General features: G+C 42.6%; 1 protein-coding gene across 13 annotated transcripts in view; it reads right to left on the bottom strand.

The window, feature by feature from the left end:
• KIAA1217 (KIAA1217 ortholog) overlaps positions 1 to 18811 on the bottom strand; it is a 316988-nt gene that overhangs the window by 144856 nt on the left and 153321 nt on the right. For all 13 annotated transcript variants that reach the window (XM_053654767.1, XM_053654780.1, XM_053654769.1 and 10 more), the window contains one exon: positions 7008 to 7206. In XM_053654767.1, the coding sequence (XP_053510742.1) occupies positions 7008 to 7206 (199 nt within the window). Of the gene's footprint in view, positions 1 to 7007; positions 7207 to 18811 lie in introns of those variants that run through there.

Genomic DNA, 18811 nt, shown 5'->3' with positions numbered 1-18811 from the left:
CCAGAAATCTATAGAGTTCAAAAGACATGGCTTCACACTATGCCCTTGGATACTGACATTTTACATAAAGATGTATGAAAAAAACTTTTCATAAAACAACTGGTAAATATAACTGTTGATTACATAATGCAATGTCAATGTAAAGCTATAGGAGTTCTTGGATTATAATTCTTTAACACATTTTTTTCTAATAAGCCAGGATAAATCTCTTCTTAAATAATGAAATCTACTTGATCCATTACATTTCTGCTTTTATCTCCTTTTTTTGTCTTGGCTGCAATTACAATTATCCTTATCTCAATTTCTCTGGCACATATATTGTGCCCGAATGCTATTACATTAATTCTCATTGTAATGGTTCTTGTATACTTTTATTATTTTTGAATAAGCCAAACCAAAACTGTTTTGGACGTAGGTGTAAATAACAGATAAAACTGTGACATTCTCTCATGTTGTCTTATGAAATTTGATGAACGGTTCTTTTTTTTTTTGAATGAGTATATTTTACATACATCAGGAAAAAAAAAGCAAAAGAAATTTTCTAGGTGCCTGGGTTAGGATGGGCTATCACAGCTGTGACAGAGACAGAAAGAAATATTTCACACTGGCTTATCGGTAGATTAACTTTCTGAAATGGCTGCGGAAATTAAACCCCATAACTCCATAACCTGCTACTTAACCTCTTATGTCCCCCTGCATTACTGAAACGTTTTTATGTTAACTTTACAAAAAGGTGACCCGCGGTCCAGGTTTAGGGATCCCCTGGTGTAAAGAAAGAAAGAGCAACAGCAGACCCCAACTCTCCTCCAAGACTCTTCATCATACCCACCTACACCCCTACACACCCAAAAATAACTGTGACTTTGGTAGTGCTCCAACCCTTGGAAGCCATCAAATCTCCTGTTCACTTCTGTTGATGCTTTTTATACCTGCATTCCGTCTATAAAGTAATCCTAGAGATAATGGTTTAGGCCATTGACCTTCCCAAGTACCTTATTGACTAAACAGTTTCTGTGAAGTCTGAGAAATCATTCCAGAGTTTCAACCCAGAATTGTAACAGCAAGAGACTGCTAAAGACATTTGACTAAATTTACTTTTTAAGATAAGCACGAACACATCATGAGTCTACATAATCTTTTACAAGAACATTCTTTTTTATGGGTGAATTGAGAGCGAAGTGAGTAAACTTGAATAACTACTCCCTTCTCTCAGATAGCCTCATATATGAAAATTCAAACTCCTAAGAGAAAATTAGGGGTGATTACTTTTATCACTACAACTGTTTCACTATACCGAAAGATTTCCTGAAATATTCCTTTTGGTGGTTAATTCCCAGTCCCAAATCCATTTGTTTTCTTTTATAAATTCTACCTTTCAAGATATTCATTACCATGAGTGCAAGAAAGTTAAGAGGTAAACTTCTTGACTTACCTAATTTAGCCAAATTAAAATTCTAAATACTTCCTATTGTATAAAGAAAATTTATTCAGAACTTCCTTCCCTTCCCTTCCCTTTTCTTTCCTCCCTTCCTTCCTTCCTTCCTTCCTTCCTTCCTTCCTTCCTTCCTTCCTTCCTTCCTTCCTTCCTTTTCTTTCTTTCCTTCTTCCCCCAAACCCCTGGTCTATTTTATGTTTTTACTATGTAGGTATGTTAGTAGTTTAGCATAGCTCATTTTTTCAGTGAAATATTAAACTACAATATTTATAGCAGAGAAAATTCCATAGTACTCTAGAGTTCTGAGGGACACAATTTGAAACCCACACCTCCAGTTCATTGCCAAGTCTCTAGAAGTTGTTTATCTGAACCTGCTGGTACTTATTATATTTTCTGAAATACCCAGAATAGGCAGTACTACAATTTCTACAAATCAGCACATCAGACCCCTTGTATCAGTCAGGGTTCAGTGGCAAAAAAACTCAATTAGTTTAAGCAAACATAGATTTATTGTGTGGTTTTCAGAATCATTGGGTTGATTTAAACTATGGAACTGGGATACTGCAGAACTTACCTGACAAAAGAAGCTTCCCACCAACCTGGACAGCTGTGACTCCAAAGCCACACCGCCTTGAGCAGGAAGCTGCCAACAGGTCCTGGAAAGCTAGGCCACACCTCTGCCCTCGGTACTAGAAAAATGGATGCCTTGCACCCTGACTCTCAATGCTATCAAGCTGGTGACTATGCCACGGGACTTTGGCAAATGATGCTGAAGAAAACCCAAATGCTTCCAAAATGCCTTGGTTCCTACTTCTAGAACCCAGAGCATTTGATATTCCAGAATGAGTCTGTTTTCTTCCTCCAAAGTAAAGGAAAGCAAACCAGCAGGAGGCTGAATGGACCGCGCCAGCCAGTTGCCATCCACCTGCCCCACACACTTAGTTCCCATAACAGTGATAATACTCAGACACTTTTATTGATAGCACCCCATAAAGGTCAGGAATGTGCTCCAAGCCTATTGACTTGCTATGAAACTCACTCTTATAAATTCTTGTTTTCATATTACATTTTAAGTACTACTAGCATGTAGGAAAAACAAATTTCATAAATGTTTCACTTACTCTGGCGAGTGACACTACTTGTCATTTGTTTAAAATTTATTTCTGTTTTAACTATCCAAGAGATAATGTTCACAACTCAAACAATCTGAGTCTTACAGTCTTTGCTCATAACCTTTCTTCACTTTCAACTTGTAGATGGAGATTCCTCGATCCTATATTCTAACTCTCTACCTGCTCTTAAATTCTGGCAACCATGAACTTTCTGTTCCTTAAATCCCTCCCTTGCCCAGGGAATGGTCACCATTACTGTTGCCACGCTGGAATAAAATAACAGCCACATAGATACTCAACAAGTCACACACATGGAAAAAGTTCTTTTTTACTTAACTCTAAAATTCTCCTGAGCCAATTAAAACCATTCTTGTTGAGTCTGAGTGTTTAAAAGACAACCCCTTACAGAAATGGCAACATGTCTGGCTGCAGGCTGGTGAGGAAAGGTCTCTTTTCTAATTGTCACACCTTATACAAAAATCAACCAAAAATAGATCGTGGACCTAAATGCACAATACATAAATATAAAACTTACAGATATTATTTAAGATCTTTACCTTTGAGAAGGGTTCTTAGACATAACCATAAAAGTGAAATCTATAAAAGAAAAAACTGACAGAATGGACCACCTCCAAAACAGATCCCTTTAAGAAGATGAAAAGACAAGCTAACCGTTCAGAACATGGTCAACACAAGCATCTGGCTACAGCAAGAAGGAAGTGCCGCTGCTCTTCTCGTTTTCACAGAAGTTTTATTTTCAAATTCCTGAGTGCACACAGAAGGGTGGGAACATCTTACAGCTACTTTCCCCCACCCCCTGCCCCCCGAGGCTGACTGTGGCACAGCCAGACACCAGCCCCTGCCTATGGTCACATTCCAGACAGGCATTTACAAGAAAGCGATGATTAAAAGGCAACGGACGACCCCATCATTGAGACCCAGACCTAATATCATCCGTGGGGCAGTTTTCATGGAAATTATTTCTAAAACCAAACTCTACTGCAAAGTGGTTTTTACTTTCTTCTGTATACTTCCTTTCTCCTTATCTTCTCCATTTCCATTGAAGAGAGAGAGGACAGGAGAAATGGTATAAATGCCACTGAGAAGAATTTTGTTTGGGCTATGATGGGTGGCCTGGGCAGGGAACCCAGCACTCTGCAGAAGTGAAGGTTGCGAGGTGTAGATCATTGGAACCTGGTCATGCTGTAAATCAGACGAGATCAGGCGCGTTCAGGGTGGTATGGCTGTAGACGTCATGCTGTAATCAGAGCTGCTGAGTACCTTTCTTTCTTTACCTTTCTGCCTGGTAAAACTCCGAGAATGACTAGCTTGCCCTCAGCATCAGAAAGGATGTGTATGCTGAGCCATCATTTGGTCCTGCCTGAAGTCCCAGTACCCTCTTTCAAATGAGAAGCCCACATCCAGCCTTAAGAAAGGCATCTGAAAGGGAATCTTCTAACATGCACCAGTGATAGCTATGTTCTCTGCCCTAAACATGGTGGCTCTCCCTCCTCTATCCTCGTGTTTTTTTAAAGCCTCTGTGAAACATACCCAACCTCCCTGCGTTCCTCCCATCCCCTAAATATGCTCAGGTAACAGCAAGGAGGAATCTGTCAAGTGGGAAAATGATTAAGCAAGCAGGTTTATCTGTAGGCACAGGTCATCTGAATCGAGGGTAAGTTTCATCCCCTCCCAGGAGCACTGGTGGATTGAGGATCTGTCTAGTCTGAGCTGCACCCTCAGGGTACCCAGGTCTCCCCGCTGTGCTGCCTGAGCTGAGGATGGTCTCGAGCGACACACTGCACATGTGCAGAAGAGTAGCTGCAGACCTGGATTTGACCAGTCTCCTTCCAGCTCTGTGGCTTTGAGGCCTTAGCAGTGGTATGTGTGACATATGGGGCAGCCACTGGAGTGAGGAGAGTGAGGCACTCTCTAGGGGTATAAAATATAAGGGGCCCCCAAACACTCAGTAATCAAGACCAATAATAATTTACATGTGATTTAAAAAAACACCCTCAAAATTAAAGCAAAAATCCACAATGAACATGAAAAACTATGATATTTTAAATAAGGACAGAATCAACAGGGCTTTGGGGAAGATTGTAAAATTTTGTGGATTAAGGTAAAATGACAATGTATAGATACTAAAAAGATACCCAGGTGTCCAAATGGCACCAACAGTGGCTTTGCAGGAGGTCCCAGCTCAGTTCCAAATCTGCATCCTCTGAGGCCTGGAGGCACCAAGGGCTGGGAGACACCTGCTGCTCTTGGCTCCCGGCTCTCAGGGGAGCTGTGGCTTGGTTAAATAAAGCCAGGCACACAGGAGTTTTCCTGAACATAAAGGTGAATGAGGCCCCTGGCAGGGAGAATGTGCTTAGTCTCTCTCTGACTCACTTTCCTGTTTATTTCCCATGCAGGTTCAACTAAAGTACTCCGCAAGGTCAGGTGCGGCTGGGAGGACATTTCCACACAGGCCACCAAGAGGTAATCAAGGGCCGCACTAAACCCACTGGCCCAATGCCAGTTCATTTTCCGGAACCACAGCTCCCCTTGTTTGGGCAAGCTTCTCATTCCTTTCCTCTCACTGTGTTCCTTTGTTTTTATCCAGGAGTTGTAAAAATCCCAGGCCGAAAGCCCCTCATAAAGCTGGGAGATTAGACATCCAGGATGCACTTTTTAATCGGCTGTGGCTCTGCACCCGCAGAAACTTTATAGCAGAGTGCTCAGAGTAAAACTGGGAGTTTTGCAGAAGGGCTGCCACATCAAGAGAAAACACCAGCCGCCCTCCGTAATTCCTAGGGCAAGGCTGCCATAAGCTCCTGCAGCCTCTTGCCCTGAGGCTTGCTTCCCGAAGCTGCCAGTATCTATCTACCTGTACTGCCAACTGTGTTTGGCTTGCATTTGAGGAACTTCCTGCCTGTAAGACAAAGGGCCCATTATCTAACAGGTTCATTGTCCTGCAAGTATGGGGGAAGGCACAGAGGCATTTATTCTTATCTTCATTTTATTTTACAAAACACAGGCTATCTTTACAGAGAATTGAACCCCACTCACTTTCTGCAAAGCACAATGGAGAAATTCCACTCCCAAACTGTCTCCTGGTGCTCTTGCTTCAAGCAGGAGGGGGTTTAAGAGAGCACGAGGCTCCATAATCCAGCTGCAAAGCCCCAGCCGGTACTGGTGTGGAAGCCAGTATCCTCCTGACACTGCCTGGGCCCACAGGCTCCTTTGGTGTATCACACCCTTTTGTGCCCCTTGTCTTCATTTGTAAACGAGCCAATAGGAATGGAAGGCCTAAACTAACTGCTTCTGCCATTTAATTAACTTTGTGACCTCCAGAAATGAAAACAAAACAAAACAAAACAAAAACAAAAAAACCCAAAACAAATAACAGATTTTTCTATGGCTTTTTCCCTCTCATTTCTGAAATGAGGAACTTGGATTCTAAGCTAAAAGAAGAATAGAAATTAATATTAAAAATTAATATTGGTAATGCAAATAAGAGACTTTTTTTTTAAGGATAGCTAGGACAATGCCTGAACCCAGTCTCATCATCTGCAAGTGAGGAACAAATTCAGGAGACCTCCTCATACCTTTCATCTCTTTTCTTCTTCAAGCAAAGCCTTTTCTAGGCTTTACAAGGCAGAATTTAGTTGTCTTGTGCATGGGGCCAAATCCTGAAGCATTTTCGAGCTGACCTAGTTCCTGACCCCATCTGTCTGTAAATGCAGGTACCAAGTGGGAACCTTGAAACAGCAGGTTAAGCAACCAGCACAACTGGCAAAGAGGGAAAAGTCCCCATAAAGTGTACATTTTGTTCAAGGTCCAGAAAAAATAGCAGAGCAAGATAGAAAGTGAATATCCAATATGAATATAAGTGGTAAGGCAGAAAGAGAGAAACCTCCTATTTTTCTTAAAAGCTTATTGAAAAGAAATGCTATGCCAAATGCCTGCCAAGCCCCACTACCCTTTCATGTTCTGGAGGGTGAGTAGCCCAAGTTTACAGCTTTCACTAACATTACACTGGTGTTTTGACTACATTGCACCTCTTCTTCCTGAAGCCATTCGCAGCCTCCCCTGGACTGCCAGTCACAGGGCTCATACCCCAACTGGCCAGGCTTCTGAGATGAGCAAGGTGGCTCCTGAGAAACAACACTCATTCTGGTTTGTCCCCTCCTATTCCCTATACCAAGAACACAGGCAAATTCCGCTGGCATTTTGGCTTGAGCGGCTAAGCCCAGGGAGTCTGAGTTGGCCCAGTCCCAAAGACATCTTAGACTTGCTGCTCCCCAGCAGGCCAGCCCTCGTGTTTGATGTTCAATCAGTGAAGGTTCTTAGGACTTGTGTTTTTACAAATCAAGATCAAATTAACATTCAGTTGCAGGGGTATGTGTTCAGAAGTATAAAAACAGACACATGCAATAATAAAGAGACATTAGAAAATGATTTTTGAGGCTCACCCAGAGATCTTTCTTTCGTCTGGTTGGTTGTTCTCACCACGGGAAGGCTTGCTCGAGTCCGGCTGCCTCTGGAGAAAGGACTTGGAGCTTCTCCCTCAGACATGGCTTCCAAAGAATCACCTGATGTCTCTGATAAATGCTCGACCGGCTCACCCAAACTGGGAGGTTGAGGACTGTGAGACAGTTTAGGGCTTCTTGTCTGGAAAAGGCATTTGAAAGAAAGTGGAAAAATAAACTTATTAATTATGCTAAAAATATTTCAATCCCATCAAAGTCTACCAGTCTACAGAAACAGTATAGCAAGGGGAGGAAGTCCATCAGGAACACTAGATGGAATTAAAGACCCAGTGGGTCAAAGTTCTAGCTGTAAAAGTTGCTGGGGAAAAAAAAGCAAACCAGAAAATTCTGACCATATTGCCCCTGAGCATTCCATTAAGATTTTTATCTCTGAACATCTACCTTACAAATGCCATTTTGAACAAGGCATTGAGAACAAGCCACATTATAGGAAGTAATGATGGTATATCAATTCCTTTTGCCGAACAAATTCTGACAGTCATTATAATACATGGGATTGTGCACCTTTATAGGCAGCCACGAGCCCCATCACAGCATTTTGGTCACTGCTGGACTGCAGACACAATGGTGGTTCTATAAGATTATACACAGCCTAGGTGTGTACTGGGCTATACTATCCAGATCTGTGTACTCTATGATGTTCTCGCAATGACAAGATCACCTAATGATGCATTTCTCAGGACATATCCCCGTCATTAAGAGGCATATGACTACCTAAATGGATAGTGCATTTACATCAGAATATACTGAACACTACCTGTCCTTTAACTCTTATATCAAGAATATTTCTAAAATCAATAACCTAAGATTTGAGGGAAATATTTATATCATAGTCGAACTTTCTTTTGAGGCACAAATCCTAAAAATAAGATGATGTCTATTTGATTATTACCTTGACAATCAGCATGAGGTTGTAAAAGTAACTTACACACATATATAATTGACTTTCTCTCTTAGTTATCTATATTATAATGGCAGGAAGTAGGATGTGTAAAATCTACAACCTTATAAGCTATTAGTCAAAGACATTTCTTGACCACGTATTACTGACTGAACACTGTGGAAGATGCAAAAAAACAGACATGGGGCCTGATGTCAGAATTTCAAAACTAATCGATGAAATTAGTGAAGGACAACAAACAACACAACATATCATATCATTAAGTGTAAACTATGAACTGCGTGGTGCATCTGCTCATACTTTCTACAGACATCTGTTGAGCATCCACCTTGTTCCAGGGACTGTGCTAAGTCTGGGGACAGAATGATGCACAGAACAGACATGACTCCACCCTAGTGGTGCTTACAATCCAGTCAGGTAACAGACATCACCACAAATTAAAGGTGCAACAACCCAGACTAGTGAGGGGGTGGTGCATATGGGTGGAGGGCTGGGAAAAAATGTAAACTGTGGAGGGAAGTTGGGAGGAAAGGAGAAACTGCAAGGGAGGAGTGAAAAGCAGGAAAGTCATTCCAGGGGGAGGGAACAGTACATGCAAATTGCCTGAGGCTGAAAGAAGTGGCCAGCATGGAGGAGGCTTGGTGGGGCTAGAGTCTGGCAGAGACCAGAACAAGACGTAGAGGCCTGGAGTCAGGGTCAGAATTCTCAGCTTGACTCTAAGGTACTACAATATCATTTAGGCAAGAAAAGGGGCCAGGGGGCCAGGATCAGATACTCTTTTTAGAAGATCACTCTGTTATTGTGTAGAGATTGCAGATTATACATGTAGATAGTCAGAGAAAGGGAGTCAGTGAAACTGGGGGGTATTCAGCTGAATGACTGTATTATCTCAGCTTTCCTCTCCCACCACCTGCCCTGACATGTGCCTTTTGGGAGGCAACCTGATGAGTTAATCAGGTAGGTGAGTTTTTACTTCGCAAGATGCCAAAGGTACTGATGGGCTGCTGGTAGGATATAGAGTTTGTATATATGTACTGTCAGTGTCCCTGATGGCCAGTTTTTCGGTTCTTTGCATTCCTTAATTTTCGTTGTCTTCCTAAGGATGTGAATGCATTTTGAAGTTTGGCACCGAGGCACTTTATTGTCAAGGCAGGACCTGCTTGGTGGGTGTGCAGCCAGTGCGGTCACACAGGACCCTGCCCTTGAAAGGGCTTCCTGGTTGGTTTCACAATCTGCTGTGTGTCTTGAAATCCTAATGATTTTAGCAAGAAGGTTCACTGATAATTATGTAGCCAGAACTGCCTCAGGCTCCCCCTACAGAGCTCTTTCAGGGATGCCCAGATGTGCCAGATGCTTTAGGGAAACCCTGAGAGGGTGCAATGATCAGCTTCTTTCCCATTTTTCTTCCTAAAACTACATGGACACTCCTCTTGGCAGGATGTGCACCTTGCTACACCTCTCAGGGCCTTTCCTTGGGGGAGACCGGAATGAGGTCAGCACACAGCACCTCACACCCCCTTCAGTGCAGGATGCAGCTTCCAAGAAGTGGACGACCTGGGTGTTCCATGGGAAACACTCAGCTCAGATCATGTGCCAATAACAGAGCCAGAAAGAATACCCACTGACAGTTAAATTGTGTCTCTGGGTTCATTTTTCGGTGCAAGCATCCAAAGTAGTTTATTCCCAGATTTGTTTCTTATAAAATTTGCTTCTATTATGGAGATTAAGATCTGGCTTTGGCACTGTTTAAGAGTACTGTTTGACTAGAAAAACCAACCCTACATCATTGTGCAGCTCCCCCAAATTTGCATAAATTCATATGGTCTTCAATGAAGTATGTAGAGCAATGAACCTGGTTACTATGTTCAGCAGAATATCAAGCTCAGATGTCCTTAACCCTGACTTAAAAAAAAAAAAAGACATTCAGTTTAGCAAAATAGCTAAGAAATAATATTACTTGAAACAACATGGTTTCATTTTAGAACCTCGGTTGTCTGGTGATCTTTGCAGCCTATGGCACACATGATACGTTTAATGAGTTGTCATTTTCCAATGCAAAGGGCAATAATCCTTGAAGAAAATCAAAATTAAATTTCCTTTTCTTGTTCAGAGTCATCATGGTAGTAATATGTATAAAAATAAAGATGTAAGGGCTAAATCTTCATATTTAGCTTCCTGTCCACAGCAACTCAGTTCCCAAAACTCCTCCTCTTGTTTTAATGTCATTCACTTTCTCATGACAAATAATAGTTTGCATCACTTTGTCATGCAAACTATTATTGCATATTAGCAATCTCCTCACACAATACCTTCCCCTCTGATGCCAGCTCACTGCTGAGAGACATCACTTAGTGCAAAGAAAAGACAATGGGAATTGCTGACACCAGTGTCAAATACCCTATGATTTTGAAGAAACAAGTAAAAAGCATTTGGAACAGGGATTCAGTGCTCAGTATAGGGCTAGGCTCCAGGGGTTAGAAGTGTCATACATGGTTCTTGAGCTCAGAATGCTTTTAAGGTACAGTTTGTAGCTAAAGACAATATGCACTTAACATCTGGACAAGAGCTAAGAGGAGGTCAGTGTGAGTGTAGAAGGGCTTTTGGGGGACAAGTGCTGACATTAAAGGGTCGGCTGGGAGAAGAGGAAGAACATGGGTGAGGAAGTGCTAAGGGGTGCACGGAGCGAGGTCACCTGCTGGTGTTTCCAGGTCTTCATGCACTCAGCGGACATACAAAAGGGGAAGGTGAGACAACTAAGTTTTTCCCTACTGTGCACACTCTGAGGAATGGGGGCCTGATGTCTTCCCCTGCTCCTTCAACTAAGCTAACAGATACATGTCATCCAACAGCAGTTGAGTACCAAGTTGTCTCTTTCCACAGGCAACTAACTTATGGCAGGATTATTGCTCCTGCAACCTTCCCAGTAATACTGAATACATAAAAAAGCTCCATTCTTATTAGTTGACTTGACACTTAACCATTTTTGAAAGGGTTCCTGCCACCAAAGGATGTTCCCCTGCTCCAAGGAATCCTTCCCTGCCCACATGAATAAGCCCCTGAAGCCCAGTGTTCCAAATCTAGAGTCAACATACTTTGCAGCTTCTCTGGGACAGTTCTGCTTTGTACCTGTTGTGCTAATGTATTATTATTATTAGTAACCCCCTTTCAATCTCAAACATACACTGGTTTGAGCAATAAAGTATATGGTCAGCACTCCCAGCCCCATCTCAAATGATTAGACTGAGCAATGCTCACCTAATTTTAGATAGACCAATAATTTTCTTCTCCCCTGGAAATGCAGACCTGGGGAAGAGGAGCTATTAGTGTCTATTGAGAATGTGAAATGTGAGGTCAGTTGCCGCTGAAATGGGCAGAGAAAGAAAGTACAGAGAACACATGAAGCAGATTTGTATAGGAAAATGGAGATGAGAGATGTCCATGTCCCCAGTGGGAAAGCCTAAAAAATAAAAAAAAGAGGAGCTATCTGGGCCCCCAGGAATCACAGTTCCTAATTCTAGTAAACTAGGCCCTTAAAATTAATTCCTTCCAATCAATTTTAATTTTTGTTCTTAAACTAGTTTAAGATGACTTTGTGCCTTGCAAACTGACCACTGACAGAGACCAATTCTAACAGCTCCCCTGCCCAGGCTGCTTTGATGCTCACACATTTATAATATTAGTAATAACCATGGGGAAAGCTAACCTCTCTGGAGCAATAATTCCCATAGTTTTATATTTCAAAGATTGAACTTACTCTAAAAATATATAGAGAGACTTTTGGTCAAGATGGCAGCATAGGTAAACACAGATATCTGCTTGCACAACCACAACAAAATAACAATTAAAATATAGAACAACCATCATTCAAAACTATCAAAAGTCAAGTTGAATGGAAGTCTGATAACCCTGGAATTAAAGAACCACATCCATCCAGACTGTTAGGAGGGACAGATGCAGAATGGTTTGATCATACATCCACATCTGGTGGATAAAAATTTGGGAAGAATATTTTGGGAGTCCTTGCTCTACACCAGCCCCCCCTAGCTCCAGGTTCCAATGCCAGGAAGATAAGTCCCCATAACTTCTGGCTGCAAAAACTGTGGGGATTGAGTCTGTGGAAGAAACTGCTGGAGCCACAAGCACTTCCCCTTAAAGCAGAAGAGTCAAACTCATTTTCACTGGGGGCCACATCAGCCTTGTGGTTGCCTTCAAAGGGCCGAATGCAATTTTAGTACTGTATAAATGTAACTACTCCTTAACTAGGGGCAAGGAGCTGTACATCTGACCTTTTGAAGGCAATTGCAAGGCTGATGTGGCCCCCAGTGAAAATGAGTTTGACACCCCCATCTTAAAGAATCTACATGTGGACCTGCTCAGACTCACTCTTTCTGAGCTTCAGACCAGGGCAGCAGGTTGAAAGGCACCAGTGGCACACAGGGAGGAACTGAACTGTCTGGCATCAGGGCAGGAGCTGGGGGGACAGCTTTCTCCCAGAAAGAAAGGTAGGTGAAGGCCATTGTCCCTTTTCTGAGTCCTACCCCCAGAGTCACAGAGCCACAGTCAGATGCCATATCTGAGACTTTGTCAACCAAGCTAACACTGTTTGCCCCATCCTGGAGATCCCCTGAGACTCCATGCCACCCAACCTACAAGCCAAACCCAAGCTGTTTTTCCATATGAATGGCTGGTCTTGGCTCATGCTTCAGAACTTTCTAAATCCTATTAGAAAAGCAACAGCTGGACTCAGTGAGGCCCAGGCCCAGTCAGCCTAGATTCACAGCATAAATTTGCCTGGGACTCTTGAGCCCAGGACAGTGGCAGCCATCTTAGATTGCTCTATAGCTCAGGGAGGGTGGCTCCAAGCACAACACAGTGGGGACTGACCACGGCAATGCACTACCTGGGAAACCCCAGGACCAGGACACACAGTGGACAGCTACAGACCATGTCGGAGCACCACCACCCTGCCCCTGAACAGCTAATCTCCCACAGAGGGTGGAAAGTAGTGGTCAGTGGTCACAGCCAATCTGTGCAGCTGACTGGCCTGGGTAAATCCCTCCCATTGACCTGCTAAGAGCAACCAAGGCTCAACTACAAGAGGAGGGTGTGTACTCAGCCCACATGAAGGGTGCACCTTGAGTACCCAGCTTGGGTGACCAGAGAGGCTATGCCACTGGACCCTACAGGACACCTACTACATTAGGCCACACTCCCAAGACACAGAGTCAAAGCAACTCCACCTAATACATAGAAACAAACACAGGGAAGCTGCCAAAACAAGGAGACAAAAAAACATGGCCGAAATGAAAGACTAGATCAAAACTCCAGAAAAAGAACTAAACAAAATGGAGATAAGCCATCTATCAGACAAGAGCTCAAAACACCGGTTTTAAGAATGCTCAGGAAACTTAGTGAGAACCTCAACAGCATGAAAAACATCCAGTCAGAAATGAAGGATACACTAATTGAAATAAAGAACAATTTACAGGGAAACAACAATATAGTGGATGAAACTGAGAATCAGATCAAAGATTTAGAACATAAGGAAGCAAAAAACAATGAATCAGAAAGACAACAAGAAAAAAAATCCTAAAAAACAAGGCTAGTGTAAGCAGCCTCTGGGACAACTTAAGAGGTCCGACATTCACATCATAGGTGGTACCACAAAAGGGAAGATAGGAGCTGCACATAATTTCAGATTTGGCCTAATAGAAAAATCCTGTTGGAAATGATTGTTGCCATTTTGGTTCAGGTGGAATTTTTTCTTTGTCACGTACCATCTACACACAGCATACATTCGCAGCTTTTCCCCTAAGCTGTTGAGTGAAGACCTGGCCCTAACTGGGGAAGATAATGTGAAGCAGCAGATGGGGGAAATGTCCTCTGAGACACCTGAGAAAGACTTAAGGGTCTGTAAGGCTGGACTTCCCCTGTGCTTCATAGGGACCCATGCCACCAGCCAATCTCCCTCTGTTTTCACTACAATCTTCCGGAGTTTTTCCTAAATCATCAGGCAACCCTAAACCTACAAACCAAAATGGGAAGTTAGTTACGGTCATGCAGAAAAGCATGGTATGTGTAACTAATTCACCTGAACCTCACTCATCCTTTCTAGTCTTTTCTTATACAAAGACTCCTTTTCTATAATCAAGAGACACTGGGGTGTTGGGCTTCATGCAGTCTTCTACTCTGCTTCATCCCCAGCATGTGCATACTCAAGAGGAATATTCTCTGCTAAAGAAGGGGTGAAGAAAGAGAAAGGAACTAGCAAATCCAGTACCTACTGCACTGTGCTAGGTGATTGTCGTGTGGTACCCTCACTGTAACTTCATTGAGAAAACAGTTTAAACCTGAAATTCGAGCAAGTGTGGGAACTGGGATCAAATCTTTAGAATTCCAGAGCTGACATTTAACTAAGGTCATTTAACCAGGAATCTTGAAGATGCTGGCTCTAGTTTTAGTTTCTACAAAAACTGAGCAACATATAATTTATTAAGCCATGTTTGTATCTGTTAAGACAAGTTGAATTGGTTGGAACTTAGCCCTTTCAGGACTAAAATTTCCTAAATAGAAGATACATACCACACAAAGAAGAAGAAATCATATCACCCAGGAAACTTCAGTTCACTGAGATTTTCTTCAAATTGTTTACCTTATTGGTCTGACTGGACAGAAATATGCAGGGAGCTAGCACTAGGATTCAGTTACTGCATATGTTTCAGGTTCATACAACACAGTTGCACAGCATCACATTTTAAAGGGCTGCCATCCTTGCATTTTTACCATTGTGAACTAATAGTTGCTGAATTGCTCACCATGAGCATTGTGCTACACTAGGTGATCAACTCTGTTCTTATTTGCAGTGTTGTATTTGGAGACTAAAACCAAAGAGAAAAGAAAGAGCTAGAAGCACTGATGATGCTTTTTCATTTCCATTTTCCAGATCCTTTAAACTTGAAATTGAAATAGTGAGGTCCAAAAAAATGAAACCTGCATATGTTAACTGTGGGGAACACTGGGATTTCTGGTTAGCCTACCTCACTTCCAATTACCTTATATTTTGAGAAGAAAACTCAACATTGCCTTACTGAAGTTTGAGTTCATCCTAATTAATGCCCAATTTCCCTTAGAGTATTAGGAAATACAGTGAAGCCTCCCATATGAAAATGTATTCAGAATAGCTCAATATCCTAACACTCATTAACTCACATGGTTAATTTAATCACAGTTTTCAGGCACGTTCACCCTATTTTTTACACTTATGAAGCTTTCAAACCAAACCTAGTCAAAATTCTGAATTTGGTTAAAAGAACTTTCTAGTAGTTAGGTTCTCTTATAAAAGATTTAAGGAGCACAATATTACATGTTAACAAACACTGATCATCTCAGACTTTAGTTTTCCCCACAATCTTCTAGCCTTGGGAGAATGAACAAATTGTCACTATGGAAGGTTTGAGTTTCTAAATTGCTTACAGCATCCTTTCTAGAACCACAGAGGAGTCACTTTCCTCTCTTCTTTGCCTCTCCTTGTTTCCAAAGTCTGAGGTCTTTGCTGTGTTTAGGTCTGGGGATGGGAAGAAAAACAAATAGCTTCCATAATCATACCTGGCTTCCATCCTGCCTCTAGTCACCCCTCCTTACATATATCCACCCCAGGTGGCTGAATCAGCTAAGAGTGTCTGCCTTCAGGCCAGCCACCTGCCATTCTCAGGTAAGTCCTGGGACCCAGACCAGGTGTGCTTCTGAAGCAGTGGGTCTGGGTCTTCACACGGCTTTTTGTCTACTTCCCACAACTTCTGTGGCTGATGGCCAGAAAACACAACCCAAGTCACTGTCTCCTCAGTGCCAGTCTTAGGCTGATGTTCCCCGTGTGGGGAACAGCCTGAAGACATCCACAGTTCCAGAATATGACAGGTGGATGTGACAGCTGCAGTACAAACGTTAAGAGAGAACTGTAGTTGAAGTACAGTTATAAAACTTTGGGATGGACCTGGCTCTAGAGATTTAGAGAAGAAGAAACCAGCTTTTGTTTTTAAGAGAAAACTTGGTGAAAGAACTAAGCAGGGGTGCCCAAACTTTTGGCATCTCTGGGCTGCACTTGAAGAAGAAGGGTTGTCTTGGAGCACACATTAAATACATTGCAACACATAATCACAAAAAAAATCTCATCATGTCTTAAGTAAATGCTTAATTTTGTGTTGGGCTGCATTCATAGCTATTTTGGGATGCATGCGGGCCATAGGCTGCAGGTTGGACACCCCTGCAAGTATCCTGCTATTATGATAAACACACACAACTGAGTGTTTAGGGTATATCTGAGTACTTCCTGAGGGTACTCCGTGGACACATGCCAGGTTGACAGGGAACTGCTGGGCCTGACAATGACAGGACATATCTGCACAGATCCCTGTCTCAATGCCAACTTCCAAGCGTGTGTCTCGAGGTTCTCAGACATCTCATCTATCTTAAATTTAGCTCTGAACACTCCTATTTCCCTTCCCCAGCTTGGACAAAGGGGAAGCCTTTTCCCTAAGATTTATTTTGATGGATTATCCTTGATAAACTCAGTTTAAACCCTGTTTCTCCAAGGGTAATATTTCAACCCCTTCCTCCCTCCTTCCACTAAAAGGGTACCCAGACATTTTTCATGATTTTCACCTGTGAAAACAGAAAGATGTTTGGTCTGGAGTTAAATCAGACGATTCAGCAGTTGAGCAAAGTACAACCGTGTCTTTTGTTTCCACATTTCCTTCACTGTGTCTATTACTTCATTATCAGATCAGAACTATAGTAGTCACTGCCCATTGCCTTCCTGTCTAGAGCCGGCCACAGGCATTCACATGGCGAGGCAGGCACTGGACTGAGCCAAGGGAGCCAGCCAAGCAGGACCCCTCTGCCCACCCACCGTTGCTGGGCAAAGCCTCCTCCTACACATGCCAAGGAACAAATGTCAAGGACACCTCTGAGCAAAAAAGGATGCTTGCTCATTATTTAAAGTGGTGGCACACTGCACAGATACTCTTTCATTTTTTGTGTGTGTCAGATTAATCTTCTGAGATATTCTTAATTTATCTTGTCCTTGTAGTTGTCAGCAACAGACAAAAAAAATTATGGACTATCTACTCCTCTCCCCAAGTTCCTGGGAAATCTGCCAAGCCTTTGTGTTCTAAGGTCTCCCCAGGGAGAGGGCTGTTAACAGTGTCTCTGTGCTACAGAGGCCGCCCTGAAGAGCCTGTCCTGAAAGTAAAGGCATTGGAGAACAGACCCGGAGTGCCCCCTAGAATGGGAGAGAGGGAGCAGCTAGATGCGCAGGAAGAGGATGCCAGCTTTGGTGGTGCCGGGGTTGATGGTGACGGCATCCTTCAACTTCTGGAGAGCTGGCTTCCACTGACAAGGAGCGGTCCCAACTGGAAGGATGGGTGTGTGGCACATGCTTAGAGTGGCTGACACAGGGTGCCTGAGCCTAGGGGGCCACACCAGGGAGCCCCACAAGGCTACCTGCAAGGAGGCTGCGTGGGAAGCCCTTTGCTGTGAGTCCCAGGAGAGGCCGAGGCCTTACCCACTTTTATCGGACTAGATGTGCTTGCCCTTTAGCATTTCTTTATCACTCAAAGCGACATGAATAAATTTTTCAGTAATTGCTGGAAACAAGGCAGTTTGGTTGTATTTGCAAAAATTAAGAAAAGTGATATTTCCTGTCCTAGAATGTCAGGAGAAAATCTGTACACATTACATTTTTACCAGAATAAATAAATGCAGAAACAACATAGAAGACTGGTTGACAAATTACAATCCACACTATGCAGTAACAACCAAACTGTTTTGAAAGATTTTCTTTTTAACAACAGGAAAGGGAAATAACACCAAATATTAGCATTAGTTTCCTTTTTGTGACAGTATTTTGAGTAACATGCTTTTTATTTATTTCTCCAAACTGAGAATATATTGCTTTAGTAAGGCAGAGAATTACTGAGTAGGGATGATATTTTTAAAGAGTGGATCAGAGGAAGGAAAGAATTTTTCACAAAACATTGAGAATCCAGGGGGATTCTTGTTAGTGGTGACCTGAAGATACTCATGCTGTTCCTTTCTGCTGTGCATGCTGGGTGGCTAGGTTCTGATAAAAGGACTTCTCCTTATGGAAAGCCCCTGAAATGAGGACACATATTTATGGGAAAAACATGGGCACAGAGACACAGTTTCATTTTCATGCCATACAAAATTTTACAGGAACCCAAAATTGTATGGCCTTCCAATTTCGAAAATTAAGAGAGAAGAGCCAAAAGCCATCAAATAAATTTTGGACATGTAGATTAGGTCACATTTTTAAAAGACAGCATCTCACATCCACAGTTCTGACACCATTACAGGTAGGTCCTTAAATTTTGATTCAGGTAAATTTGAAATTTTAACAATTTTCTATAATCCCTTGAATATTTCCAAATTGTCAACCCCTTCCTAATGTGTAGATGATCTGATTCTCTCTATTTTCCGTGTAAGAGGTTTGCTGTGCCTGGAGGTGCAGCAAAGCCTGTTGTGTGTAGACAGGGTGTGGACTCCTCACCAGGGCTGCAGACCAGCAGCCTCTTCCACTTCCAGGATCAGACATCAGCCTGCTGCTTGCCCGCCCACTCGGTGTCCAGACTTGCTTCTGAAGTACCACCATGAATTTGGGTGCTCTCTGACTTTCCCCTGAAGCCATCGTGAGATAAAGGACATTAGAAGAAAACGAAGGCCTAGCTAACCACATCTCTATTTAGCATCCTTCCGTCAAGTTAGAAAGTTACACACACCATCAGCATGTTCCAAATAAGAATCTTAGCCC

The sequence above is a fragment of the Artibeus jamaicensis genome, unplaced genomic scaffold, assembly GCF_021234435.1.
Source record: "Artibeus jamaicensis isolate MK-2021 breed Jamaican fruit bat unplaced genomic scaffold, CSHL_Jam_final contig_867, whole genome shotgun sequence".
Classification (NCBI taxonomy): Eukaryota; Metazoa; Chordata; class Mammalia; order Chiroptera; family Phyllostomidae; genus Artibeus; species Artibeus jamaicensis.
The sequence above is the reverse complement of the archived record's forward strand: the minus strand, read 5'-3'. Positions and strand labels throughout refer to the sequence as shown.